General features: G+C 37.7%; 1 protein-coding gene across 1 annotated transcript in view; it reads right to left on the bottom strand.

Moving 5' to 3' along the window:
• Positions 1 to 227: 227 nt before the first annotated feature.
• The window catches only part of DPP10 (dipeptidyl-peptidase 10 (non-functional)), a gene marked incomplete at its 5' end in the record, with an annotated part of 36,745 nt that continues 14,506 nt past the window's right edge, over positions 228 to 22,466 (bottom strand). The window contains 9 exons of the mRNA XM_010194415.1: positions 228 to 1,318; positions 2,372 to 2,445; positions 4,090 to 4,162; positions 4,251 to 4,309; positions 4,964 to 5,063; positions 9,220 to 9,274; positions 10,767 to 10,961; positions 20,313 to 20,382; positions 20,491 to 20,589. Coding sequence (XP_010192717.1) covers positions 1,181 to 1,318; positions 2,372 to 2,445; positions 4,090 to 4,162; positions 4,251 to 4,309; positions 4,964 to 5,063; positions 9,220 to 9,274; positions 10,767 to 10,961; positions 20,313 to 20,382; positions 20,491 to 20,589 — 863 coding nt within the window. The remainder of the gene's footprint in view (positions 1,319 to 2,371; positions 2,446 to 4,089; positions 4,163 to 4,250; positions 4,310 to 4,963; positions 5,064 to 9,219; positions 9,275 to 10,766; positions 10,962 to 20,312; positions 20,383 to 20,490; positions 20,590 to 22,466) is intronic.

Genomic DNA, 22,466 nt, shown 5'->3' with positions numbered 1-22,466 from the left:
AGGAGCTTCCTTTGCCTTGAATGAAAAACATTTCATTTCTTTGTGATGATGCTGAATCTAAATCCTGTTGCAAAAGACTTAAGGAGTGAAAACTAATGGCATGATCCAGTTAGGTGGCCACCTTGATGAACGTCAGAATTACATGAGACCAGATGGAAGAAAAGAAAGATATGCTATACAAAATACATCTTCATTTGAGGAGTAAAGTATTACTCAGTGGCATTATACATTGTTAATAAATTTTCTTTATCTGAAACTATAATTTAATATTTATGTATCTAATTTACATGTGACAAAGTAGCATATTCTAAAATTAGAGTGTAACCAGCAAACTATTAACTACTATAAATGATACCAGAACACAACCCAAACATATTTTAAAGGAAACAATGATACATTTTGGACTGGGGAAATTTTTCAATTGCAGATATTTTTTTAAATACAGCTGTTAATTACGTCTTGAAAAGAATTCTTCAAGCTCATAAAGATCTTCTGCTTAGGGAATCCTGGGTATATACATAAAGACCAAGAGTACACTATCAAAAGTCCCTTATTGGTTACTAGTAGGTAGAGTAATAATAGTAAATGCTGAAATTGGGGGGAAAAAATCATTTTCAATATCAGTGTTATATGATGCACTAGACAATATATCCCCTTTGAGCAGAAACTAGAGAAAAATATCGTGCCCTTTATTATCTCTGTGGTTTCTTACGTGTAATAGCGAAAGAATTGCACTTATTGTAACATTAAAGTGTTAGATCGCAGCTCACCTTTTAAAACATTAGTGGCCATAATACTTATGATAGGTTGTGCCTTATGCAAAGATGAATAAAGATGTGCATTTAAATTAAAAAACGAGCAACCACTTACAGAACCAACAGTGAGGCTTAACATAAACATGCACTAACTCTACACTTATGCAAAACTAAGTTCTTCCAGGAAACTGTAACCAACTGTTGACCTTCCACAAAGGTAAAGGTTTTGTCCCTTGGTAATAAGTTTGGACTTTGTAGTCGAATTCCAGTTTATTAGCTCATTGTCTGTAAATGTGCTGTTCCACTGTGATATCCTTTAGCTGCCCTTGAGCTTCTGCAGAATCTGCAATCTCACAGTCACTTTTATTTAAGGTTTTATTGAGCCGCAAAGTAAGTCCCCTTCAGTACTACACAAATAGGTCTCCTTATTCATCCTCTTCAGGTTCCTGTGGTAAAATTGGTGTCTCCTCCTTTAAACAAGCACTAAAAAACCCAAGGATTGTGCTGTAAAGGTGATATTTGCTTTTCTCAGAAGCAATGTTATGACCTTCATCCGGGTAGATCTAGCAGAGGAGAAAGGAAAAAAGTAAATAGATTTTAAAGGCTTTTCAAATATTTAGGGCTCCAATTTTCTTTCTCTCATCTTCAAAATGTTTTGGATGACAACAGGATGATAACATTAGTTTTATGGCATCAAGGAAAGCTAATAAAACTCAAAGTAAAACTCATTCTCTTGGAATTTGAACTTACATAAAACAGCCACTGCAGTGGGATCTGCAGAAGTGAAAAAATTTATATTCTCAGTCATTGTGCTTACAACAGTTTACTTAGCTGGCATTTTCAATAGTGTCTAGGCATCCAAATCCCATTAATGTCAATGAGGATTAATTACCTCATGGTTTTAGGGGCCTCTCAATATCCCAGCTTCTAAGTGTTCAGCAAAAAACCTTTTTTATTCATATTTTTAACTAGCTGCTATTGGTAAAGCTCCTTCCCCAAACTCAGGTTATCCCAAGGTTGCATGAAAACTCTTCAACAAGGCTCTTCTGAGAGACTGCCATCATTTGTGCTTCATCCTCTTCCCACCTCAGCCGAAATCACAGGGACAGCTGGAACAGATCCTACCTTACTCTGATTTCACACAAAGTCCTTTTCCTTTCATAAGTGACGCTAACCCCCTGTTACCACCTCCTCCTTGACGTGAGCTCACATGCTTCAGTGGAATCTACAGGTTCACCTAAGGTTCAGTAAGGTTGAGGCTTGCAATGTGTAACATCAAAGAGTGGTAACAGATTGTAAAGCACTTTGTTTAGCATGGTAGGATAAACAGGAAAAAAAACAAACAAAAAACCGAAACAAAAAACCCCAAAACCAAAGCAAAACAAAACAAAACAAAAAATAAAAAAAGGAGAGAGAAAGATCCCAGAAGAATGACAAGAAGATACTGCTCCTGACATCCATACTAAGAGTAAGAAAAATGGAATTAAAAGGAGTTCTAATTGCAAACTGAGGTAATACTGGTATGTTGTGGTAGGGGCTTCCTTCTCAGGGAAGAAATAGCAATATCAGGTTAAATGTTGAACTGTGTTTATAGGAAATGTCACAGCTGCACATACCTGCATAGTGTAATTAACTCCAGCTTTTATTAGATGTTTAATTAGTTCTGCCGAATGTTGGAAGTGGACTTTAGCTGCAAGACAACAACATTTGGATATTAATAGAAAAACTATGCTAATATGAAATAGTTATCTGTCAAACAGCTTTGACTGAAAACACTTCCAACCTCTTTTAATTACTGGCTCTGAAGCTGACTGTCTTTCCAGTCAGAAATGAACAGCTCCTCCAGTAACAGCGACGCAAGGTGTAACAGCCGAAGTTTTGGAGCCCCAAGGGAAGCCATGCTTTCCAGAGGCTCCAGGATGATTCCTCTCTCTACCCTTGATCTACACACACTGCCATAGTTTAGAGGTGCATAAAACCATACTGTCTGAACATCGTGACAGTTTATAATTGTGTTAAAGGAAAGCACATTGGATTTTATACTGCTTGCTCAGGGTTACTACACTCCGTACTTCTTTAGGTAATGGACTTTCTGCAACACACCAGTAACTTAATGTTTTTGTGGTAAAAACAGGCAACTTTATTATTGTGTCCTAACCCTGCAGAGCTTAGGGCTGGGCTGGGTGGTGTCACCAGATGTGACATTAAGCAAGGGCAGCAGGCAATCAGAGTCCTAGTCTTGAACACTATATTGCTCAGACACCTATCAGAGTCTCAATTCCCTCCAGCACCCAGTTCAGAGGGGTAGAAATTGCTGCTGTCTTTTACAATCAGCGAAGTCTGAGACCCTCATGCCTGCTCAGTCATCCAACATATCTCCTCTGTCCCTCTTCCTCCTGCTCTGGAAAGAAACATGGGACACGTTTGCACCCCTCTGATTGCACTTGGGGTCCATAACATGGCTTTGACAGGTGACACCAGGGTGACAAGCTGGCGGATGACATCCTCACTGTGCTAAGTGTGTGTTTGGGCACTCTCACATCAGCCCTTGCCAGTGTGAGGTACTTATCCCTCCAGACTGAAGAGTAAGAAACCTTGTATGACCCCACATTCACCAGGAAAATGCCAGGGAAAGCAGAAGTACGCATGCCAATCTTCACAGTGCCAGTCTTCACTGCAGCACTGTAATTTGTGCCTGCATCAAAGCTCATTCGTTAGACCTACATCAGTTAAGAAAGTTCAGAAAAAATATGCTGCAGTTAAATTTAAATCTGTAATTATAAATTCTCTCTTGATTGACACATCTTATGATTCCATTTAAAGTGCCAGAACTTACTCTGTTTTACTCATTCTCTGCCTTTAACTACTGCTAAAAGTACAGGTGCTATTAAAAGGTTCCCTGTAGCTTCAGCTTCAGATGCTTTGGCACTACCTCGTAATTAATTAGCTGAAAAGTTTAACTTCCCATTTGCTGCTGTACCTCACCCCTGTACTGATAATTCTTTCTTCAATTGCAGAATCTCTGCGAATTTAAAATACCATTAAAAATGTATGTTGTTCTATTAATAATTCATATAATACCTTTCACTAGCAAGACGGTGGTCCACAAGATTTAAACAAATTAGAACATACAGCACCTGAAAGGTACAAATATTCAGCGAAGAAAAGCATAATCAGATTAGAGTTCAAGTGACAACTGAAATAAAATAAAAAATCCTATCAGAGGGATAATGAAGCCAAAAATGTACTTGCCAGGTGTGTGCCTAATCTGTCTTTGAATGCCTGCCTATTAAAATCCCTGGCTCCAAATGTAATTGCATCTGTAAATACTTACTATCAGCTGTCCCATGAACTATTAGCAAGTTCGCTTCCTTTAAACCATGAAGATTGTGTAATACGCTGGATGCCTAGTAAGGAAACACACACACAGGTGTAACCGAATTGCATTTTAAGAGTAAAACTGTCATTTTAAGTTACTTGTTTACACTAACTTACCTGATAGGTATTTTCCTCTCTTGATGGAATACCAAGGTATCTTTCTGAAAAAGCTGATGCTGTGAAAATAAAACCAATTTGTCAAAATTACTTCTATTTTAAAACTCATCAGTTCTGACTTAGTCAGAAGAAGCTATTTAAGCCAGTAAGTCAACAAAGACGTCCATTTAAAATGAGAATGTACTATTTAAATAATTTTTGAATGGTTGGAAAAAAAAACAAAAACCAAACAGCCAACAAACACAAAACATCGCAGATCATTAAAGTAACCTGGTCTGATCTCCTGTGTACCACAGTCTGCAGTCCATAGCCTGTGACCAATACTTCACAAACACAACCAAACATCTTGTGGTTGAGTGATGACATAGTTGATATTGTACGGAATTCACCAGTAACCTTAAAAATTGCATTCCTATTATAAGTCTTGATTCAGGCTGATATATTTGAAGGATTCTTAGGAAATGGGGTACCTGACTGCATTTCAGTGGCAAATTGGAAACATGACTCCTTTGCAAAAATCAGTGGTGTTAATAATGTATCTGTTGCATGTTTTGGTTAACTGCCCTTTCATTTAAAGGAGAGAATGAGACAGTGAGGTGAAACCTCATTGATAGTGCTACATTATCTGCCCTTCATTAAAATGAACGGTAGCTACATGAATGGAAGATATTTTGAATAGGCTGCCACACAGGTGCAGAGCAGGGAATACTCACCATACAACTTCATGTCTGTAATTGGTGCCACCACAGCTCCACATTTGAAGAGTCGTTCATTGGATTTCAGGATCATTGATGTAATGTAGCCACCGTATCCCTAACAATGAAAATTATATTGAGATTTTTGTTTACTCATTTCTTTTTAGCAACAATGAAGTTAAAGGCCATTGTTCTAATCTGATGGCATCATTTTACAATTTACCTCTGCAAGAATTGCTTTTAAAGGAAATGCAAACCTACAGTTAAGAGTGAATAAAGATCTCAGTTGGCCTAGTCATGATCTTTAAACCATACAATTAACGAGTATATTTCACTTTAGCCTATGTAATTCCATCATGGCAGACTAGGCGATAGTCAGTAAAAGATTTGAAAATTACAGCAAACAAAAAAAACAAAAAGGAACACGGCCTAGATAGGAAGACTAGTACTCAAATGTTAATATATTTAATGTAGATATTTGCTAATTACCAGGATACACTGAGCATTTTGCTGACAGGACACAGAGTATGACAGCTGGGGAAATGCGTGAACTAACTGTACCCTGACACTTGAACCTTCACAGATTGAATCCTTTTGCTATTAAAGAGGTTTCTGCTACAGCACTGTCAAACATCCCACAGAGACGTACATATCCTGCATTCTTCTGCAGAAATAAAAGGTGAATGTAGCCACACCGCTTGATATTATGCTTATTTTTTGATGCACATTCTGGCCACAAGAGCACACATCAGGCAGCTGTGTTAAAAAGCAAGGAGCACAGATGGCAAGAAGAAGCTGGGACAGATGGGGCAGAAGCTGGGGAGCTCTCTCCTTGTCTCACCACATTTGTCTGTCCTTATGGCCCATCTCCTCCTCATCTCCTCTGCAATGTCTGTAATACACATCTCTGGGGGGAGATGTGACACAAAAGAGTGACACAAAAGTTTGCTTTGCATGAAAACATGAAACCTTTAACTTGAGACCACAGATTTCTTTGGAATGACACTGGCAATCCATATCTGTACACCTGCAATCGTTCTAGACCCACAGAAAATGAAATTCTGAATTGTGGAGTCTGGGATAATTGATTTTCTCATATATGGGCTCTTCAAATTTCTCTGTTTGCCATCTTTGTTTTCCTTTCATCAGTGTTGGAAAATTGATTTTGCAGGTATGTTGTTGTTGTTGTTTTGCGTTTGGCACAACACACTTCAGGAAGAAGAAAATATCCCATGACAGGGCAAAGAAAAATGTAAAACATCAGCTAACCCAAAATAAGAATATTGTGCGCCAAATGCTCACGGAGTTTTCTCATGGACTTTTTTGAATCCTGCCTGCTCCTGTTCTTCATGTCTAAATATTTAATGAATAGATTATTTCTGTGGAAGAATGGGAATATTTGAAAATCTTCTACGTTTTCAAGAAAAAATGTTCTTTGGAATCAACCTATACTAAATGTGAATGGACACACTAAAGGAAATACAGAGTAAGAGTGGAGAGGGTGAGGAACTGAGTTTCCCATAGAAATTCCAGCCCAAATTGTCCATGCACAGGAGCAGATTTTGCCTGAGAAAGAATTTCTGAGTGGACACAGGCAACCTGTATAATTCAAAGAGTTTAAGAGAATAGCAACTTTCTTCTGCCTTTGGCTTCTCTGCTTTTGCTTTTGTTTAATATTCTGTTTGTGTTTTTCCCAGTAGCTCCACAGCACAATTTTAATCCTAGGATAGCTCTTGCCAGGTTATTTATTATTTATGCCATGTATTCATTAAGAGCTTGGTTTAGTCCTCCTGGGAATTTCTTTGCTTTGTGCTTCTGCCCTTGCTTCCAGCCTGGCTTTCCAGGACAAAAACATTACACAGTGAGATTGCATTTTTAGAAGTGCTTCACGATGACAATGCAGAAAATAGTCCATATGTCCTGATGCAAGGATATATGTATGGTTCCTCACTCATTGGTTCAGTTTCTGTCCTTACAGCCCTATTGCGCTATTATCAAGCAGCTGATTGGCTGTGAAGTTGCAACTTATTTTCAAGCTCTCTTTCTACTTTTGCCAAAAAAACCAAAAAAGCAAACTACACAAAAATGCAATTTGCTGTGTCACAGCCCAGAAAGGCCCTTGGATCACGCAATGATCATGCAAGGCTTGCACCCCTTGCAGAGAGAAGTACGATGGCATTGGCAGATTGCCTGGCAGTCAGAAATAGGTATTTTCCACACTGTGCCCTTCTGGACAGTCTTGTTACTCTTGTGCCTACTTTAAATACCTGATTGCAACAATAATTTTATTCCTGCATATTTCTAAAACCTCTTAAAGAGCTCCCTGATAGGGTGCATGAGTCCAGCTTTATGGATCAGCATTAAGCAATTCCAAAGTCACCATACTTGCAAGCAAAGTGCACATTCTATATCCCTCAGTAAGCCAAATTCAACACACATAAAGAAAAACAATAACTCCGATCACATTGTTGTACATAGTAAAAAGGAAATGAGTTTTAAAGAAGATTTTTAATTGACTCTAAAATAAGCAGAGTAGAGTGAAATACAATTAACCCTAGGAAGCTGTTAAATAGAATATTTTTCCTAATTATAAAACTGACTTTTAAATTTTATTACTTTTTATTTGACAGTGTAAAACAACTCTGAGAGGTGCACTTGGAAAGGGTAAGTTTCCCTGAATTCAAAGCAGTGTTGAAGCTTATTGAATTTCCCAGTTCTTGCTCTCTGCTTTCTCACGTTTCCACTTTTCATTCCTCAATCTACTTTTCAGAAAATAAATGCAGGAACACCACCATCAATCATATTTTGTGAAAGAAAAAAAATTTTGAGGGTAGCTTTTGGCAGATATGTAAAGCCACATCTACATGTATGCTCTATGGTAACTGTCTCATCATGTCACTGTTGGGACACAAGATACTGCTGTATCTCCTACAGAAAACAAGTGGAAATTTTCAAGAAGCAATGAAAAGGATTTCTCCAGTCAGAAACAAGTGAGTAATTTGGGATGCTTAGTGATGTAATTTCAGAAGTAACAATTTCAATCATTTGTGGAAAGAAAATATGGAGAATTGTAGATGCTTATATGCATGTGTACTTCCATATACACTGGTAACAGGCACTAAAACCTGAATATAAATGTGTGCCATGATCATGTGGTGAGTGGAATGAGCGCTAATTATACATCCTCAGCTGAAAAATTCTCTGGCTGCTGTCCTACAAACCAAATATTGTTTCAATGGTACTGGCACTCTTGCAGTGATAGCTTCTTTAGCTCAAGGAGTGTGGCAGGAGCTCAAACCTTTGAGGAAGGTCACTTTCATGTAGAATGCTGATAACAGTACTTCATTTTCAGTACACTTCACAAACACTAATATGTCCACAAAATTCTACCAAGCAGGAAGCAAGTATCAACATCCCCATCTTGTATTCAGACAGAATGAGACACGCAGGTCAAATGCACTGCCCGAGGGCAACAGCAGAGTGGGGATAGGAACCAAGGGGTGTCATGGTGGAATGCATGGTGCTATTAAAACTGATGACTGGGGGGTTTGACCATGGTTTGTTGTTGCTTTGAGGTCAAAGGCACAAAACATCTTCATTTTTAAGAAAACACTTTAAAAAAAAAAAGCGGTTGCACATGCTAGTTCATAGAAGTAGCAATTATGTAGTGTTTCTAATTGCAGTTTCTTAATAGACATCAGTAAAATACTATTGAGTTTGTTACTAAAGGTCAAGCCATTGCCTTGTTCTATCTCGCGCCAGAGGCAACGACACATCACACAGCGCAGCCAGCTGACAAAATAGCAATGGCAAGAGTTCTAGCAGATGGTGCAAAAAGGAAGTTGTAGACAGTGCCATAGGGTTGTAACTCAGCTAACTTCAAGGGTCAGTGAGACATTCAGACATAAAACTTGTTTTAGGAGGCCACTGCCAATTTAACTGCAGCTCAAATGTAAAGTGTAAGAAACAAGCTTTAACAAAACCTAAGCCCATACTAAAGATTTCTAAGGAAAGAGGATGTTTTCTAACAAATACCTCCTCCTGCAGATTCTGAAATACAAATACTTCAGTAACATAAAACTGACCTGATGGATCTCAAACACTCATTCAGAGAAAATAATTAATATACAGAACATACAGTAAATGATGGAAAGTCTTTTCCTCTCTTAATAACTGAAATTGTCTTAGGAAAATAGATAAACATTTTTGTTTTATGAACTGATAGAATTTTCTGAAAGAATCATGATGACACATTCTGCTATTTTGCACAGTACCTTTCCAAATATACTCAGCCTCTTAGGATCAATGAAGGGTTGTTTCACTAGTGATCTGCAAGAAAGAAAGGGTTTTTTTAAAATTTTGTACAGTAAAATGGTTAATTTTACTATTTGAATCTACTGTGCAAATAATGCACACATGCACATCATGTGGAAGAACAAATTACACCAATAAAACTATTATAGCACTGGGAAATGTGATTTGCTTTTTAATTCCTTCTCTACATGACAAACAGTTGGTGTTGGGCTCACCTAACTTTAGATATCTGATTTTGAGCATCTTCTTTAAATTGCCCATTTACACCTGCCCTTCAGTTAAGGGTGAGAAGAGAGACACCCCTAAACAGCCGTTCTTTCCCACCCATGTTGGGAACCTCTCTCAGGCTGGGGAGAATCAGCCTCCAGAAGTGCCAGAGCTTAAATGACTCCCTTTGACCAGGTGCCTAGTTTTTCGACAGCTAAAGGAAGATAAGACGAATGCAACGTCTTGAAACTAGATAATTATCCAAATAATTAATTCTCTCATCAAGTTCATTAATTAGCAATGGTGAATTTATACAGAAAAGGCAGAATAACCAGAGGGTAATATCCAACTGCTTTTGAGGAGACAAAACCAGTCACAGTACCTCCTCTCAGCCAAGGACATCCTCCTTTTTTCTCACACAGTGCATCCAAAAAAAGGCCAGATGTCACTTAGCCTAAAACATCTTAGCCTTTGAGCACAGGGCTCACTTCTCGCAGCAGTCTATGGCCTGCTTCTGATGGCCGTTTCGCAAGAGTCATCTTGAATTGGTGACTCAAGGCAGCTCCTGACTGACATGAACACTAGAAGCCCTATTGTTAAAGCATATAATGTCAGAGGCAGTTGCTTACTCACACCATGGCTGAAGCATCAACCCCTTTCAAATGAAGGCAGACACCTAAAATCTGCTTAAAATCTGCCTTTCCTTGAGAATCTCTAGAAAATGTCCATCCAGATACAAGCCATTTTGATGTGTATACTCTGAGTAAAGTGTGTTGTCAAAGCCACATGTGATTACTTCACAGATGGAAATGACTCTTTTCTGCTGGCAGATTTATAAATAACAGGCATTTGCCCAAATTTTGCTCTCATTTACGCTGTTATAAATCCATTTGCTTTGTATGATTAATCCAGAACTCTGTCATGGAAATGAGAGCAGTATCCTATCGTACAGGCCAAAAATACTGTAACACAAATGCAGTTAAACATTAACATGTTCACTTCAAGAAATTGTCCTACAGAATGTAGAAAAATACGAATTAGCTCAGATGGCATATTTAGATTGCACACAGAAGGACAGCTGTATCAAAGAGAAGCACCAACACACAAAGCAAACCCCTCTATGACCTTTAATTTGCTGTTTGTAATCAAAAGCTTACAGTTTCAAAATTTGCAACCGCGTTAAGAATAAACATTAACGGCATTCACTATGCAAAGAAAACACCGGGCAGTTTCAGTTAAAAATGCTCATTCACCAAGGTGGAGACAGGGTAAAAGAGAAGAAAAGTTTGCACATACGTACTCTACGGCTGCTATTTGGTCCTTCACTTCCACTGATCCTAAGCATCGGTGGACCTCCTGTAGAATCTTAAGGCCTTGAAATCCACTCCCTCTGCCATCAAATCGAGCTACGATGACATTATCAGAGTTGACAAGCACTGAGTCCCAGTCAATGTGAAACTTATCTGTAACCAACTGGCTGCCTGGAGCTTCATCACTGCAAATACCAACACACCAGACACAAACGAAGACTATTGACAATGTGATGCACTTTGCCGTTCTCCGATATTTTATTTAACCTAGATGGCAGAGTTCAGTCGGTTATGCAATCCTGTTGAATTATTGTCACTTCCATCGATACCATCCCATTAGCTACTGCTGGTATCCCTGCAGCAGTAGTAAACAAAATAATTTCTTTAACTTTATAACCACTACAGTGCAGTGTTGCCAATACTTGAATATACTTTATAGAAAGAAAACAAAAGCATGTAGTGCTCCTTATAGGTTAATAAAGTGAACAAAAAAATAACATAATCACCAACAGCTAGCTCAGTTCTGAAAAGGCTCATGTAGAATTTGTTAAGTCACACTAAACAGACAAAAAGGAAAACTCATTTAGTACCCTGATTACGATTTTGTAGGATGTATAATACTATTAAGAAGGATGTCATCTTAGAAAACAAAAATAACTGCATTACTGTATCCTTGAATGGATTTTTGGAAATACGGTACAAAGAACACTAAAGTACACATTGGAGAAAATTGTATTTTCTCCATCCAAATTCATAGCAAGAAATGGATGCAGGCAGGAGTGATAAGTTTATTTTATGACTAAAAAAAAAGGCGGGTTACAGCAGAAAAGGTGGAATAGAATGAGAGACTGCACTTTCTAGAGGAACAATAAGCATTTTCTATTGAAGCCAAATTTACTATTTTCCTTCCAAAGAAAATAAAATGTCAGCTTTAAAAGGGAAGCTTGTCATTATCTTTCCCTTAAGATAAATACAGAATAAGAGAGCAGGCTACCATGAAGTTGTACAAAATGCAAAATATTTCTGTGCAGGCTGCATCTGCCAGTTGAATGCAAATTAAAAGTGTCTGTGCTGGCTGTATGGAAATTAGATTGGGAATATCCTGTCTAAAGTGAAAGAAAGATGAAGACAGAAATTATTTTGCCAAAGAGAGTTATATAAACCTGGGAGGAGGAAGCAGAGACAAAAATCTCCTACAACTACTGTCTTACATGTATAATAAGGTGCTGATTCAGTATCTGGTTTTGGCTGTGGGTAACGTAGACCATCTTCAAGGTAATCCTTCTATTTATTGTCAAGCATATGACAAATACGTATGTTCTCAAATTCAGCCAGACCTACCCATGTAGTTGCTAAGCCATGCACTCAAATCAGGGTTACTTGGTTATAGACTCAGTGAAAATTTTATGCTTGATTCACCATTATCTTGTGCATCAAGTTTATACTTGGCTTTGTAAAAAGAAAGGAAGGGCATTTCATTTTTTTTTGTTTGCTTAACAAATTCAGCTGTGGTTACGCTAACTGCTAACAACACAGAGGAATGAATTTGGAAATACTGAATGTCAAGTGAGCTCTGCAGAAAACCCATGTTCCAGAAGTATATTATCATTATTATTTACAGAAAGACCAGGAGCACAACAATTATTTCAATTTATGCTTATTGTACAGAACAAGGTTTTCAAAAGCGCTCTACATTGACAAAGATGTTTTCACAGAGCTTTTACCACTACTTCCAACAGTAGCAACCTCAGATCAGTTATCCTTTTTTTTTTAAGTTCTTCCAACTTACCACAGTAAGATATCAGAAATATCAGCAGTTTAATGCACCTCCACACAAGTGAAAATACGATGAGTCAACTCGCTTCCCTCCCACTTAATATAAGAAAAAAACAAATACAGTGCTAGCATTTATATTATACATGTTATATACCTAGGTTATATATGCATGTGTGTGAGTATATGTACATATATGTTATATATCTAGATACTTGGGAATAGGAAAAGAACCATCCATTTGTAAGCCTCTCTCTATACCAGAAAATACTAAAAATAAAAAAGTATTTTCAATGAGAGATGATACCCTCAGATAAGTTTTCTATTAAGAAAGGGACAATATAAAGAACCTCAGCCGGATTCTCAGTGGGCAAGAACTGTCCAATGTTTTCCCAAGCTCCTTCTCTGGAGGACACAGCTGGGCTACCTTTAGGCTCAGATGTTAAACACTATACATCTTCCACTCCTGCATGATGGGCTCTTTGATGTATTGCTTTTGGAAGCAATTTTCCACTGGCTAATTTATTTCAGGAATGTCCATATAAGTAGACTGTGACAGGCATTTAAAGCCATTTCCATTGAGGAACATGTCAAAATTCCCATTAGTATCAAAAGGTCTCTTTACTCTTCAGCTGCTGCTATAAAATGATACTGATTATCTAAGGTGTGCTTCTGTCCTCCACAGAGAGCATATATATTCTACGCACCATTTAGGCCCCACATTTAACCTTTTAAATTGGGCTTCTGCAAGGTATTAATCCCTTATGCAAGTCTGAACATCACCCTGAGGGCCCTGTAACAAAGCAAGTTTGTCACTACAGTGCAATAATAGAAGCACAGCCTGATTTGTGAAGTTTGCCCTGGGATTACAGTAATCTCAAAGGTCAGTTTTTGTTTTATGCTCATTACTACTTACAGCCTAATTATAATTAACTACTGTTCAGTGGTACTCTCTTCATAGAATTATTTCTTGACCCTACTAGTAGGTCTGGGAGAAAATCTGTGCCATTTATTCTTGGGTGTAATACAAACACCAAAGTCGTCTTCCCACCTGACTAGGGATGGCTCTAACGGAACCATGGATTAGCTAAGGCACTACAGAAAAATTGAAGTCAGCACCAAAAGGGCTATGTAAAGCTACAGGCTCTTCGACATCCTTCAAGGGTTCCTTAAGAAGCATCATCTCCAAACAGGAGCAGACTGATTCAAATGAAGAATATGCCTAAATCTTCTGGAGCACGAGTCTTATGAGGAGCAGCTGAGGGAACCAGGATTGTTTAATCTGGAGAAGAGGAGGCTGAGGGGAGACCTTATCACTCTCTACAACTACCTGAAAGGAGGGTGTAGTGACGCGAGTGTTGGTCTCTTCTCCCAAGTAACTGGTCATAGGACAAGAGGAAATGGCCTCAAGTTGCACCAGGAGAGGGTTAGATTGAATATTAAGAAAAATTTCTTTACTGAAAGAGTGGTCAAGCATTGGAACAGGCTGTTCAGGGAACTGGTGGAGTCACCATGTCTGGAGGTGTTCAAAAAAATGTGCAGATGTGGCATTTCGGGACATGGTCTAGTGGGCACCAAAGTGTTGGGTTGATGGTTGGACTTGATCTTAGAGTTTTTTCCCAACCTTAATGATTCTATGATTCCTCCTGATTCATGTTTTTTCCTTGTGAGTGACAGCAAATGCACTTTCCCTTTTTCATATTTGCTCCTGACTTTCAAGGTTCAGAGCTGCCTAGTGTATGTCTTCGACAGCGACTGCACTCAGATTATGAGTCCATTGTGGCAGCACAATTGCTGGTGACTCGGGCATAGTGCCGAAGTTCACCATTGTGGTACAGTTTCAATAGACAGAAGCCATCCATAATATACCAATATCATTGACCTTAGTGGGTTATTTGTATGCTTCGTGCAAGGCAGCCACATACATCTCGGACTGTCTGGAAAAAAGGGACAGCTCATTGTAAGTTCATATATTGCTGAAAAGAGAAGAATTTGTTCTTTCAGATTCTATAATCAAAAGCTTAAACTAAAGTCTCTGTTCATAACTTGAGTCACGGCCTAGAGGGAATAATACAGTCTTACCAGAGAGGCCGTTGCTGCTGCGCTCTGAGCAATACGGCTCTGCTGCTCTGCTATCGCGACTGCAGCAAAATTTGTTCCTGGTTTTGCACCATTTAAAAACTAAGTTGCAAGATTTTAAATAGGAATGTCAGTAGTTACAGGGCTGGCCAAGCAGGGGTGAAACAATCTTAAAGGACAGATGGCAAATAACTGCTATCATCGTTGCTTAATTCCCAGTACATATCATTCTCCAATACAGTGGATTTGATGCAACATATGGAAAAGGTATCTTGATAGCAAATATGTGAGAAAGACTGCAACTCAAAGGATAAAATCTATGCAAAGAAATATCACTGATAAAAGTAATATTTTGCTTATGGTGAAACTAGTGGGGAAAACCAATCATTTTGCATAACTGGTGTAATAGAAAAATTAACTTAATTTTCATATTTCATAAGCATCTCTTTCACAAGCATCAGCTTTCAAGCACGTCCATCATTACTGGTCAGAAATCAAGGAACTTGAATAGCCTCAAACACTGAGGACAGAAAACCCCAAGTATTTCCACTCTGTTCTTATACCTTGTTAAGGCATAGCAGACTGCAATTAAAAACAATGTCTTTGCAACTCCTCCATGCAGATGCGGCCAAACAAATTAAAATAAATCACCAGAAGTGATTCCATTTCTAGGGCAGAATTAGGTGACAGATGAGACTGAAGTAGACAGCATAGTACAAAACCTAAAATTGTCATTCTTAAAATATCTTTCTGAAACCCTTGAGGCTGAAGACTTTGAAAATTAAATTTTGAGAACAAGAGATGCAACACTGTCCCACGTCATCAGAAAAGGAGGTGTTTAGAAACTCTTATCTTTTGCTTGGGAAGATTAAATGAGTATTTTATTCACAAAGTCAACTAGTGAATCATTCACATGATTAGGGATCCTAAAAAAAGTAAACTTCGCAGCTGTTTGACAGAGGAAGAACTGGCCAAATAAAAAGGCCTTCAGGGGCGTCCTCCTTGCAAGCATACTGAAAAGCAGTGGAATCTACCAGGTATTTTTACAATTTACCATGTAGCCAAGCAGTGATCCTTCACTTGCAACAGCTGCCAGTTAAAACAAATTAATATCCTTTACGACAAATCAAAAGTACACAAGACAGCTATTAATACACAAAACATTACTCTCTCTCAGATATTGAATATTTCCCATTACTTGCATTATGCCTGTCTACATTTCTGCTAGTCTTTTAATGAGTTATTCCGGTAGCTGTAAAAAAACCTTCTCTTCCAACCCTACTGTCTTATCTTGCTATCAGTCCTGAGAGTGTATTAACTTGAGGCATAAACAGGTTTGATTACCTGTGCAAGGCCTATATCCTTCATAATTTCAATAACAGGTGAAGTGATTCCTGCTTATTACCAAAATATAAGAAAACAAGCAAGCAAAGAAACAAACAGAAACCTCTTGAAGACGTTTCACTGTTACTTTGGAGAACACCTGTTGTTTTTTTTCCCCTCAAAGATGAGAACAATCTCTCCACTGATTCAGATTTACAATATCCACTTACATACTGGAAAATTTTAAACGCTGTTAAATAATAAATGCTGACATTTAAGATACATTACCTACAGATTTTGAAGGAATGAGGTTAATTATGTTCAAGAAAAAATAGAGAATGATTATCACCTCTCATTTTATTACTTAGATTAAATGCCAGAGTCTTTACTTAATAATTTCCTGTGTGTTACCAAGGAGTGTATCTTCCAACAATTTTAATGAGTAAGGTGAACCATAATGAGAAAATCAAGGATCTGAAATTTAAACTTTGATCTTAATTATATAGAAAAGAGATGATAATCACTCTTTCAGGCAATTACTGTACACCTCTAATCTATAGCTACACTGTATGTATTATATCAGAAGGAAACTAAGTGTGAGATGTATTAGTGGTTCAGAAATAAAAATGGAGGAAAGCAGTCTGTTATAATCTCTTTAGTATTTTATAGCCTATGCCTCACAATTCTGGAAAGAAAAATAGCGCTAGCCAACATAACTGGTTTCTACATGAAACCTATCTGTTAGATAGTCCTGCCATACACATGGACATCAATTTTTAACATAGCAATACAATGATCTTCTATTTGAATGTTACAGCATGCTTTGTGCAACTGTTAATAGATGAATCTTCACAAAATCCTTATAAAGGCCTGGTCCTTAAGTTGAGCTTGTGTCTACATGGAACTGTACCGAGTTCACACCCAGGTTTCACACCAGGACCAGAATCCACTGGTCTAGGCTCCCTTCCAGCACTCAGCCTTAACATTCAGACCCCTGGGTGCCATGTGCTGGAGTTCAAATTCATCTGCAGGCACCCTTGCATGCATACAGGAACCTTATTATAGTCATGCACTTTTGAAATGGATACCAGCTTTCAGTGATTTAACAAAAATTACCAAATAATACCAAACTTTCTCCCCTTTATCTGCTTCCAAATTCTGTTATCGTAATCATAACCCTATTGATCGCTGGATTTCTCTGGAGCATGTTAACACCACACAGAAGCAGTCACTGCTGACAAAATTTACAGTAAAATTATGAACCTCAGCCATCAAACAACTCATTTTATTCTGAGCCAGCAAAACCAGTCACCAGGACAAAAAAATCTGTAGACAGAGATGAGACCACACAGGCAAACCTGATCCTGGCAAAATGTAAGACCCAGAGAAGATGAGTCTTCGTCAGAGGCTTGGAGTGGCTCTGAAGCAATCACTGCAGCCAAACAGCCAGTCAGAGCCTGTGAGCTCTTATATGTCGTATTTACCCTACAGCTTAGGGGACAAAGCCTATATGCATTAGAAGCTTATGTGCACTTAAAGAAGCATTTAATTTGCACTGCAGAGACACATTAGGTGAATTTCAGATTTAAACTCACATTCTCTTTTCCTCATATACGTTTCTTCCTTTCCTCTCTTTTTCTCAAGTCTTTGTCAAATTGCAGTGCTACTGAGATGGAAAGCAAAAGCCACTTCTAATCTGCTAATACTTCACTTTTCCAAATATGTATCTTCTCTTCATGTACATTTAAGTGTAAGTTGCATGGATCATGATGTTATATAAAATCTTCTTTCCAAAAAATGAATATACAATCAAACCAACATTCTTACCAAGGACATTGGTAAATACTCTTTTTGAAACTTTCAATAGCTTGAATATAATGTTAATTATATCATAACTGAGAATAAAAGCAAGAAAAGAGGTGCAGCTGAAAAATATGAAAGACAGCATTTATTATCAGTCGCTAATAAAATTCCTGTCTAATGCTTCTAGCAGTATGAACAGTGTGTTTCTCAATCAGACTCAACAGTACCACTCTGGGACTCAGGAAAGTAAAATATCGGGGAAATGATACCATATATACAACTAACCAGTGCTTCCTGTAAAAGCCACATGTTCTCCTCAGACCTGAATACATTTTTTTTTGAAAGCAGTACTTCTGATAATGAAATAAACCTTAAGAGGTCAATCTGGAGTTTTGTGGGACAACAAATTACCCTTCACATGCACACAGATTTCCAGTCGTTCTTTCTCAAGAGCTAGGCAGAACTTACTAGGCTCAAATAATCATCCCACAAGGAAACGTCCCATAACTGCAATGAGAGCTTTCAGTTTTATATCTCATTTGAGGACATCTTTAACTCAGAAAAGGATTGCTGGCAAACTTAAGTTTAAAGTCTGTAAAAAGGTGCTGAAGAAATGTAACTTCCTTCCCTTCTAGGTAAGAGGAGGATACAACACACACAACATTACATGAGCCAGGACAGATTTCAAATTTTCAGTTTCATACTTTCATTAGTGCAAAAGTTTTCTAAACATAACTCCTGTTAAAGCTAATGTTGACAATTCAGTATTGCAAAGGTAAGGCAATGACTAAAAAGAAGCCCAGTTTCCATATTATAAATACAGATACCACAATTTTTATTCATAAGTGGATGAATTTCCTTTTTATCCCACATGCACATAACAAAAAAATTGTAAAACATATCTACATATTATGACTTGGCCACATTATTCACTCACTGGGTACTGACAACTTTGGTAAGATTAAATTGAGACCCTGCCTCGGTACTGTTCTCAATTATTTCAAATCTTGACATCTAAAAACATTTCATAATAGTATTTCCTTATAAGTTTTCCTTTTGCTGTCATTGTTTGATTTGGCTTTCTCAAGGCTTCTGATCCTTCCTTCCTCTTTCTTTGGGTTCTACATGAGTATATAACCTCATATTCTATCATATTCTACCATAACCATACATGGCAGATTACGTATTTACTAGAATACTTAAAAAAGAAAGTGTTGCACTGCTAACACCTTAGTGTTACTCTCAGAAAAAAGCGCAAGTGTTTGCAACTGCTTCTAGTGCTGTTGGAGCCAATTCACAGAGTGGGTTTGCCTTTGAGTTTGCCACTTAAAATGCTCAAAATATAATCATACTTCAGGATGATGATAGCAAATACTGCAAAAATAAAATAATCCATGTGTCCTTTTTCTCTACAAGAAAAGAAAAATGTGATCATGAGCCACTTAAGCAGAGAGCCTCCACAACTGCAGATAAATACAACTGAAAAACTCAAGTTTCAACCACAAACTGGACTTAGAAATAAGCAGGTTTATGCCTCTCTGTCCAATTAACTAAGATCTTACCTAAGCAGAGGAACTGGGGATCACTCAGCAGCTCAAGTTTGTAAATCTGACCTCACATACAACAATAAGGATCTCTGCTGTCACTAAGGGGAGGTCTACTCCAGGTGATACAGCTCAGCTAACTAGGCATTTTCATGAAATTAGCAGTGTGCTCCCACACCTGTGTTAGTGAAATTCACATCAATTCCTTCCAAATGGGACTGGTAGAAGATCTGTAGTACAGGAAAGCCCTCTACAGCCATGGCAGACCAATGCTGAGCTCAGATGGAGAGCAATGAATGATGCCCTGAGCTGGCCATCATTGGTTTTCCTAAGTAGGCTGCAGGTGCACTCACAACTGCTTTCCTCCTCTGCTATACATTCTGTAGACATGCAACTCAAAGGCTGACAGCCTCTGAAAGAAATACACACACTATTTCTTTTTAAAAGAGCAGTGCAGGTTGCCAGAGAGTACCTCCTTCTTCCCATAAAGGTTTCCTATGAACAGCAACAGCCTTTGGATGGCACCTATAATGCCTTCAGCCATTGATGCTTGAAAATATTTTCTTCTTCTTTCCAATGTTTCTAAAAACAGTTTTGCTTTATGCATCTTAACTGAGCCCCTCTTTAGAAGCTCTACTCATTTCTATCAGGGATAAAAAGAAAAGAAAGAAAAACAGAGCACATTCTCTGAATTAGATCCTCTGTGGATAGGGATCTGTATAGGTCCAGGAAAAACTGCAGAGCTTCTCACAGCTACACCATGGGCTGGTGCCTCATGTACATAAAAGTACAATGAAACATAGCTAGGTTTGACAAGCTCAAAGAACCCCAGGCATCTCTGCCAGACAGCATCCATAACAAAATCTTCCCAAGAACAAGCCTTTTGATTTATCAACTCAAATCCATGAGGTAATTTTCCTACACAAGCTAAAAAACCATTTTCCTACTACAGAGTTACATGTTTTCTATGAAGGACTTTTTTATTACTTTGAGTGATTCTACACAGATACTTACATTATTAACAGAAGGGCATACTGGTTTCGGTCCGTGAAATCTTTTGGCAGTGACAACTGTAAAGGGAGTTCTTTTAAGAAAAGAGCAAAACATTAAAGGCTGGTAGTTACACAGATGAAAAACAGTAACACTGTAAGAAAGCTTTTGGTTTGTTAAAATAACATTTTACCAAATTTACCGTAATCCTCAATGTGAAGTATTTTAATTTCAGTCTTGGAATTCTTTTTCTTAAATACAGCTTCTTTCAACACAGCATTATTTTCCAAAATATAAAACTCTGTAGAAAACAGGAAGGAAAAGCAAGTTGAAAGGTATGATGAATCATCACATCTTAACTAAATCAAGATTCAAAAAAGCTAAAGAAAAAGAGACAAATGTACACTGATAAATCTTCTAAATGAACCCCTTCTGTAAATACCTTTTTATAATGCAACTCTTTGCAAATCAGGAACTGAGCAATCAGCTTAACTCAAAACATACATCTATTCCATTTTCTGGCTTCAGTAGGCTTTGTTTTCATTAAGCACTAACAATGAAATTGCTGATGAACAACAGGAGTACTACTAGTACCCCTGACAAGTACTAACAGCAGCTGCTACAGGGAAAGGCGAGTCTGCTGGGCGAGATCCTAAGCCTCAGAGAGGCACTCTCATCAACCTGCATATTCCAAATCAATATTTATCCAGTACAGCTCTTCTGGGTCACTGCACATCCTTCTGCACTTCAACCAAGAGCAAGACTCCAGTTTGGTTTAAAGCTGCAGACAGATTTGAAGCGAACTTTTTGCACATGAAAGCATGATTTAATTAATTTTTCTTTATTTATTTTTTACTGAAATTACCAATCTTGCTTTTAAAATGTAGATTTTTTTTTTTGAAAATAAACAATAAGCACTCAATTTAGGGCCAAAACGGATAATCTAAGGAGAATGTTTGTTCTGGGCAGTGAACCAAAATTGTATAATTGTAGTCTGAGGATGAAATAATTGAAGTAATCCTTAATCATTCTTTTCTGAATTGAAGACGATAATCTAATCTTGCACTGAAACATTAATGGTAAATTATGTCTCTTATTATTTGGTTTCTTGTTGTTACAACAATGTCCCTCTATCCTGACTGACTTTGCTGCAAAATGCTGCATGTAAATCTCTTTTACATGAATTCATTATCAACAGTACTTTAGATATAAGTAATAAAGAGCAAAAGACTACCTTCACAGAATTTAGTAGCTCTACGGAAGAAAACGGATTTGCTTTGAGCAGTAGCTACCCCTTACTGAGTTGGATAAAACTCCCTCCCTTGGTGTGCTATGGCACTGAGCTTTGCAAATAATGACAGTGACATTGAAAGAAAATAATTCAAAGTGTAGACATTAATTAACACTTGACAGCATGACAATATTGATCAGTCAATGTCCAAGATTAAGTCCACCGAATAGTGGCTGGCCCATGACAAAGGCAATGCAGACAAGCACAGTTCAGAACTTCTGGATTCTGGAAAAAAAACTGGGATAATCTACTGAATGAAATTAGGATATGTAAGGATTGCTTTAGTGGTTTTGAATGAAAAGATGTCCCCTTTCCTCTAATCCACACCTTCATGCTATGTGGAGTCAGTGGAGTTGGAGGTAGCAGAGTTGTTACCTCTGCCCCATCAAAGAAATATCCGAGTGAGGAAAATTCTGCTGCTGCAGGACAGTCTGCCATTACCAAGCACCTCAAGCAGCCAGGCAACAGTAACGGACTTAGTGTCAATATACAGAAAGTAATGAGGAAAACTTGAAAATTAGGGTATTGAACACCCTCCTAAAAAGGCTTTATTCTTGGATTTGCCATCATTGAAAATATCAGTGGAGTTGCTCTGATTTGAGAAATGTAAGAGCAAGACTAAGTTCATTGTATGTAGGTCAGATTTTATGATCAGTTGTCCAAGGACTGTACCTTACTTCAAGATAATTGGATTGTAACTTGAAAACCATCTCCAAAAATACAGAAGGGTACTGTAATGGCAGCATAATTTACATTAAAAGTGAAATGGATGAAGACCAACCTGCTATCTAATTAACTCAAGTGTAAATAGAAAATGAGTGATATGCACTTAGCATAAAACATATCTGAAAAGCCTGGGAAAGTTTTAGTCAGTTGATTAACTTCTT

This window comes from Mesitornis unicolor, unplaced genomic scaffold, assembly GCF_000695765.1.
Source record: "Mesitornis unicolor isolate BGI_N332 unplaced genomic scaffold, ASM69576v1 scaffold20911, whole genome shotgun sequence".
In the NCBI taxonomy this organism is placed as follows: Eukaryota; Metazoa; Chordata; class Aves; order Mesitornithiformes; family Mesitornithidae; genus Mesitornis; species Mesitornis unicolor.
Note: the sequence above shows the minus strand (reverse complement) of the source record. Positions and strands in the feature narration are given on the sequence as shown.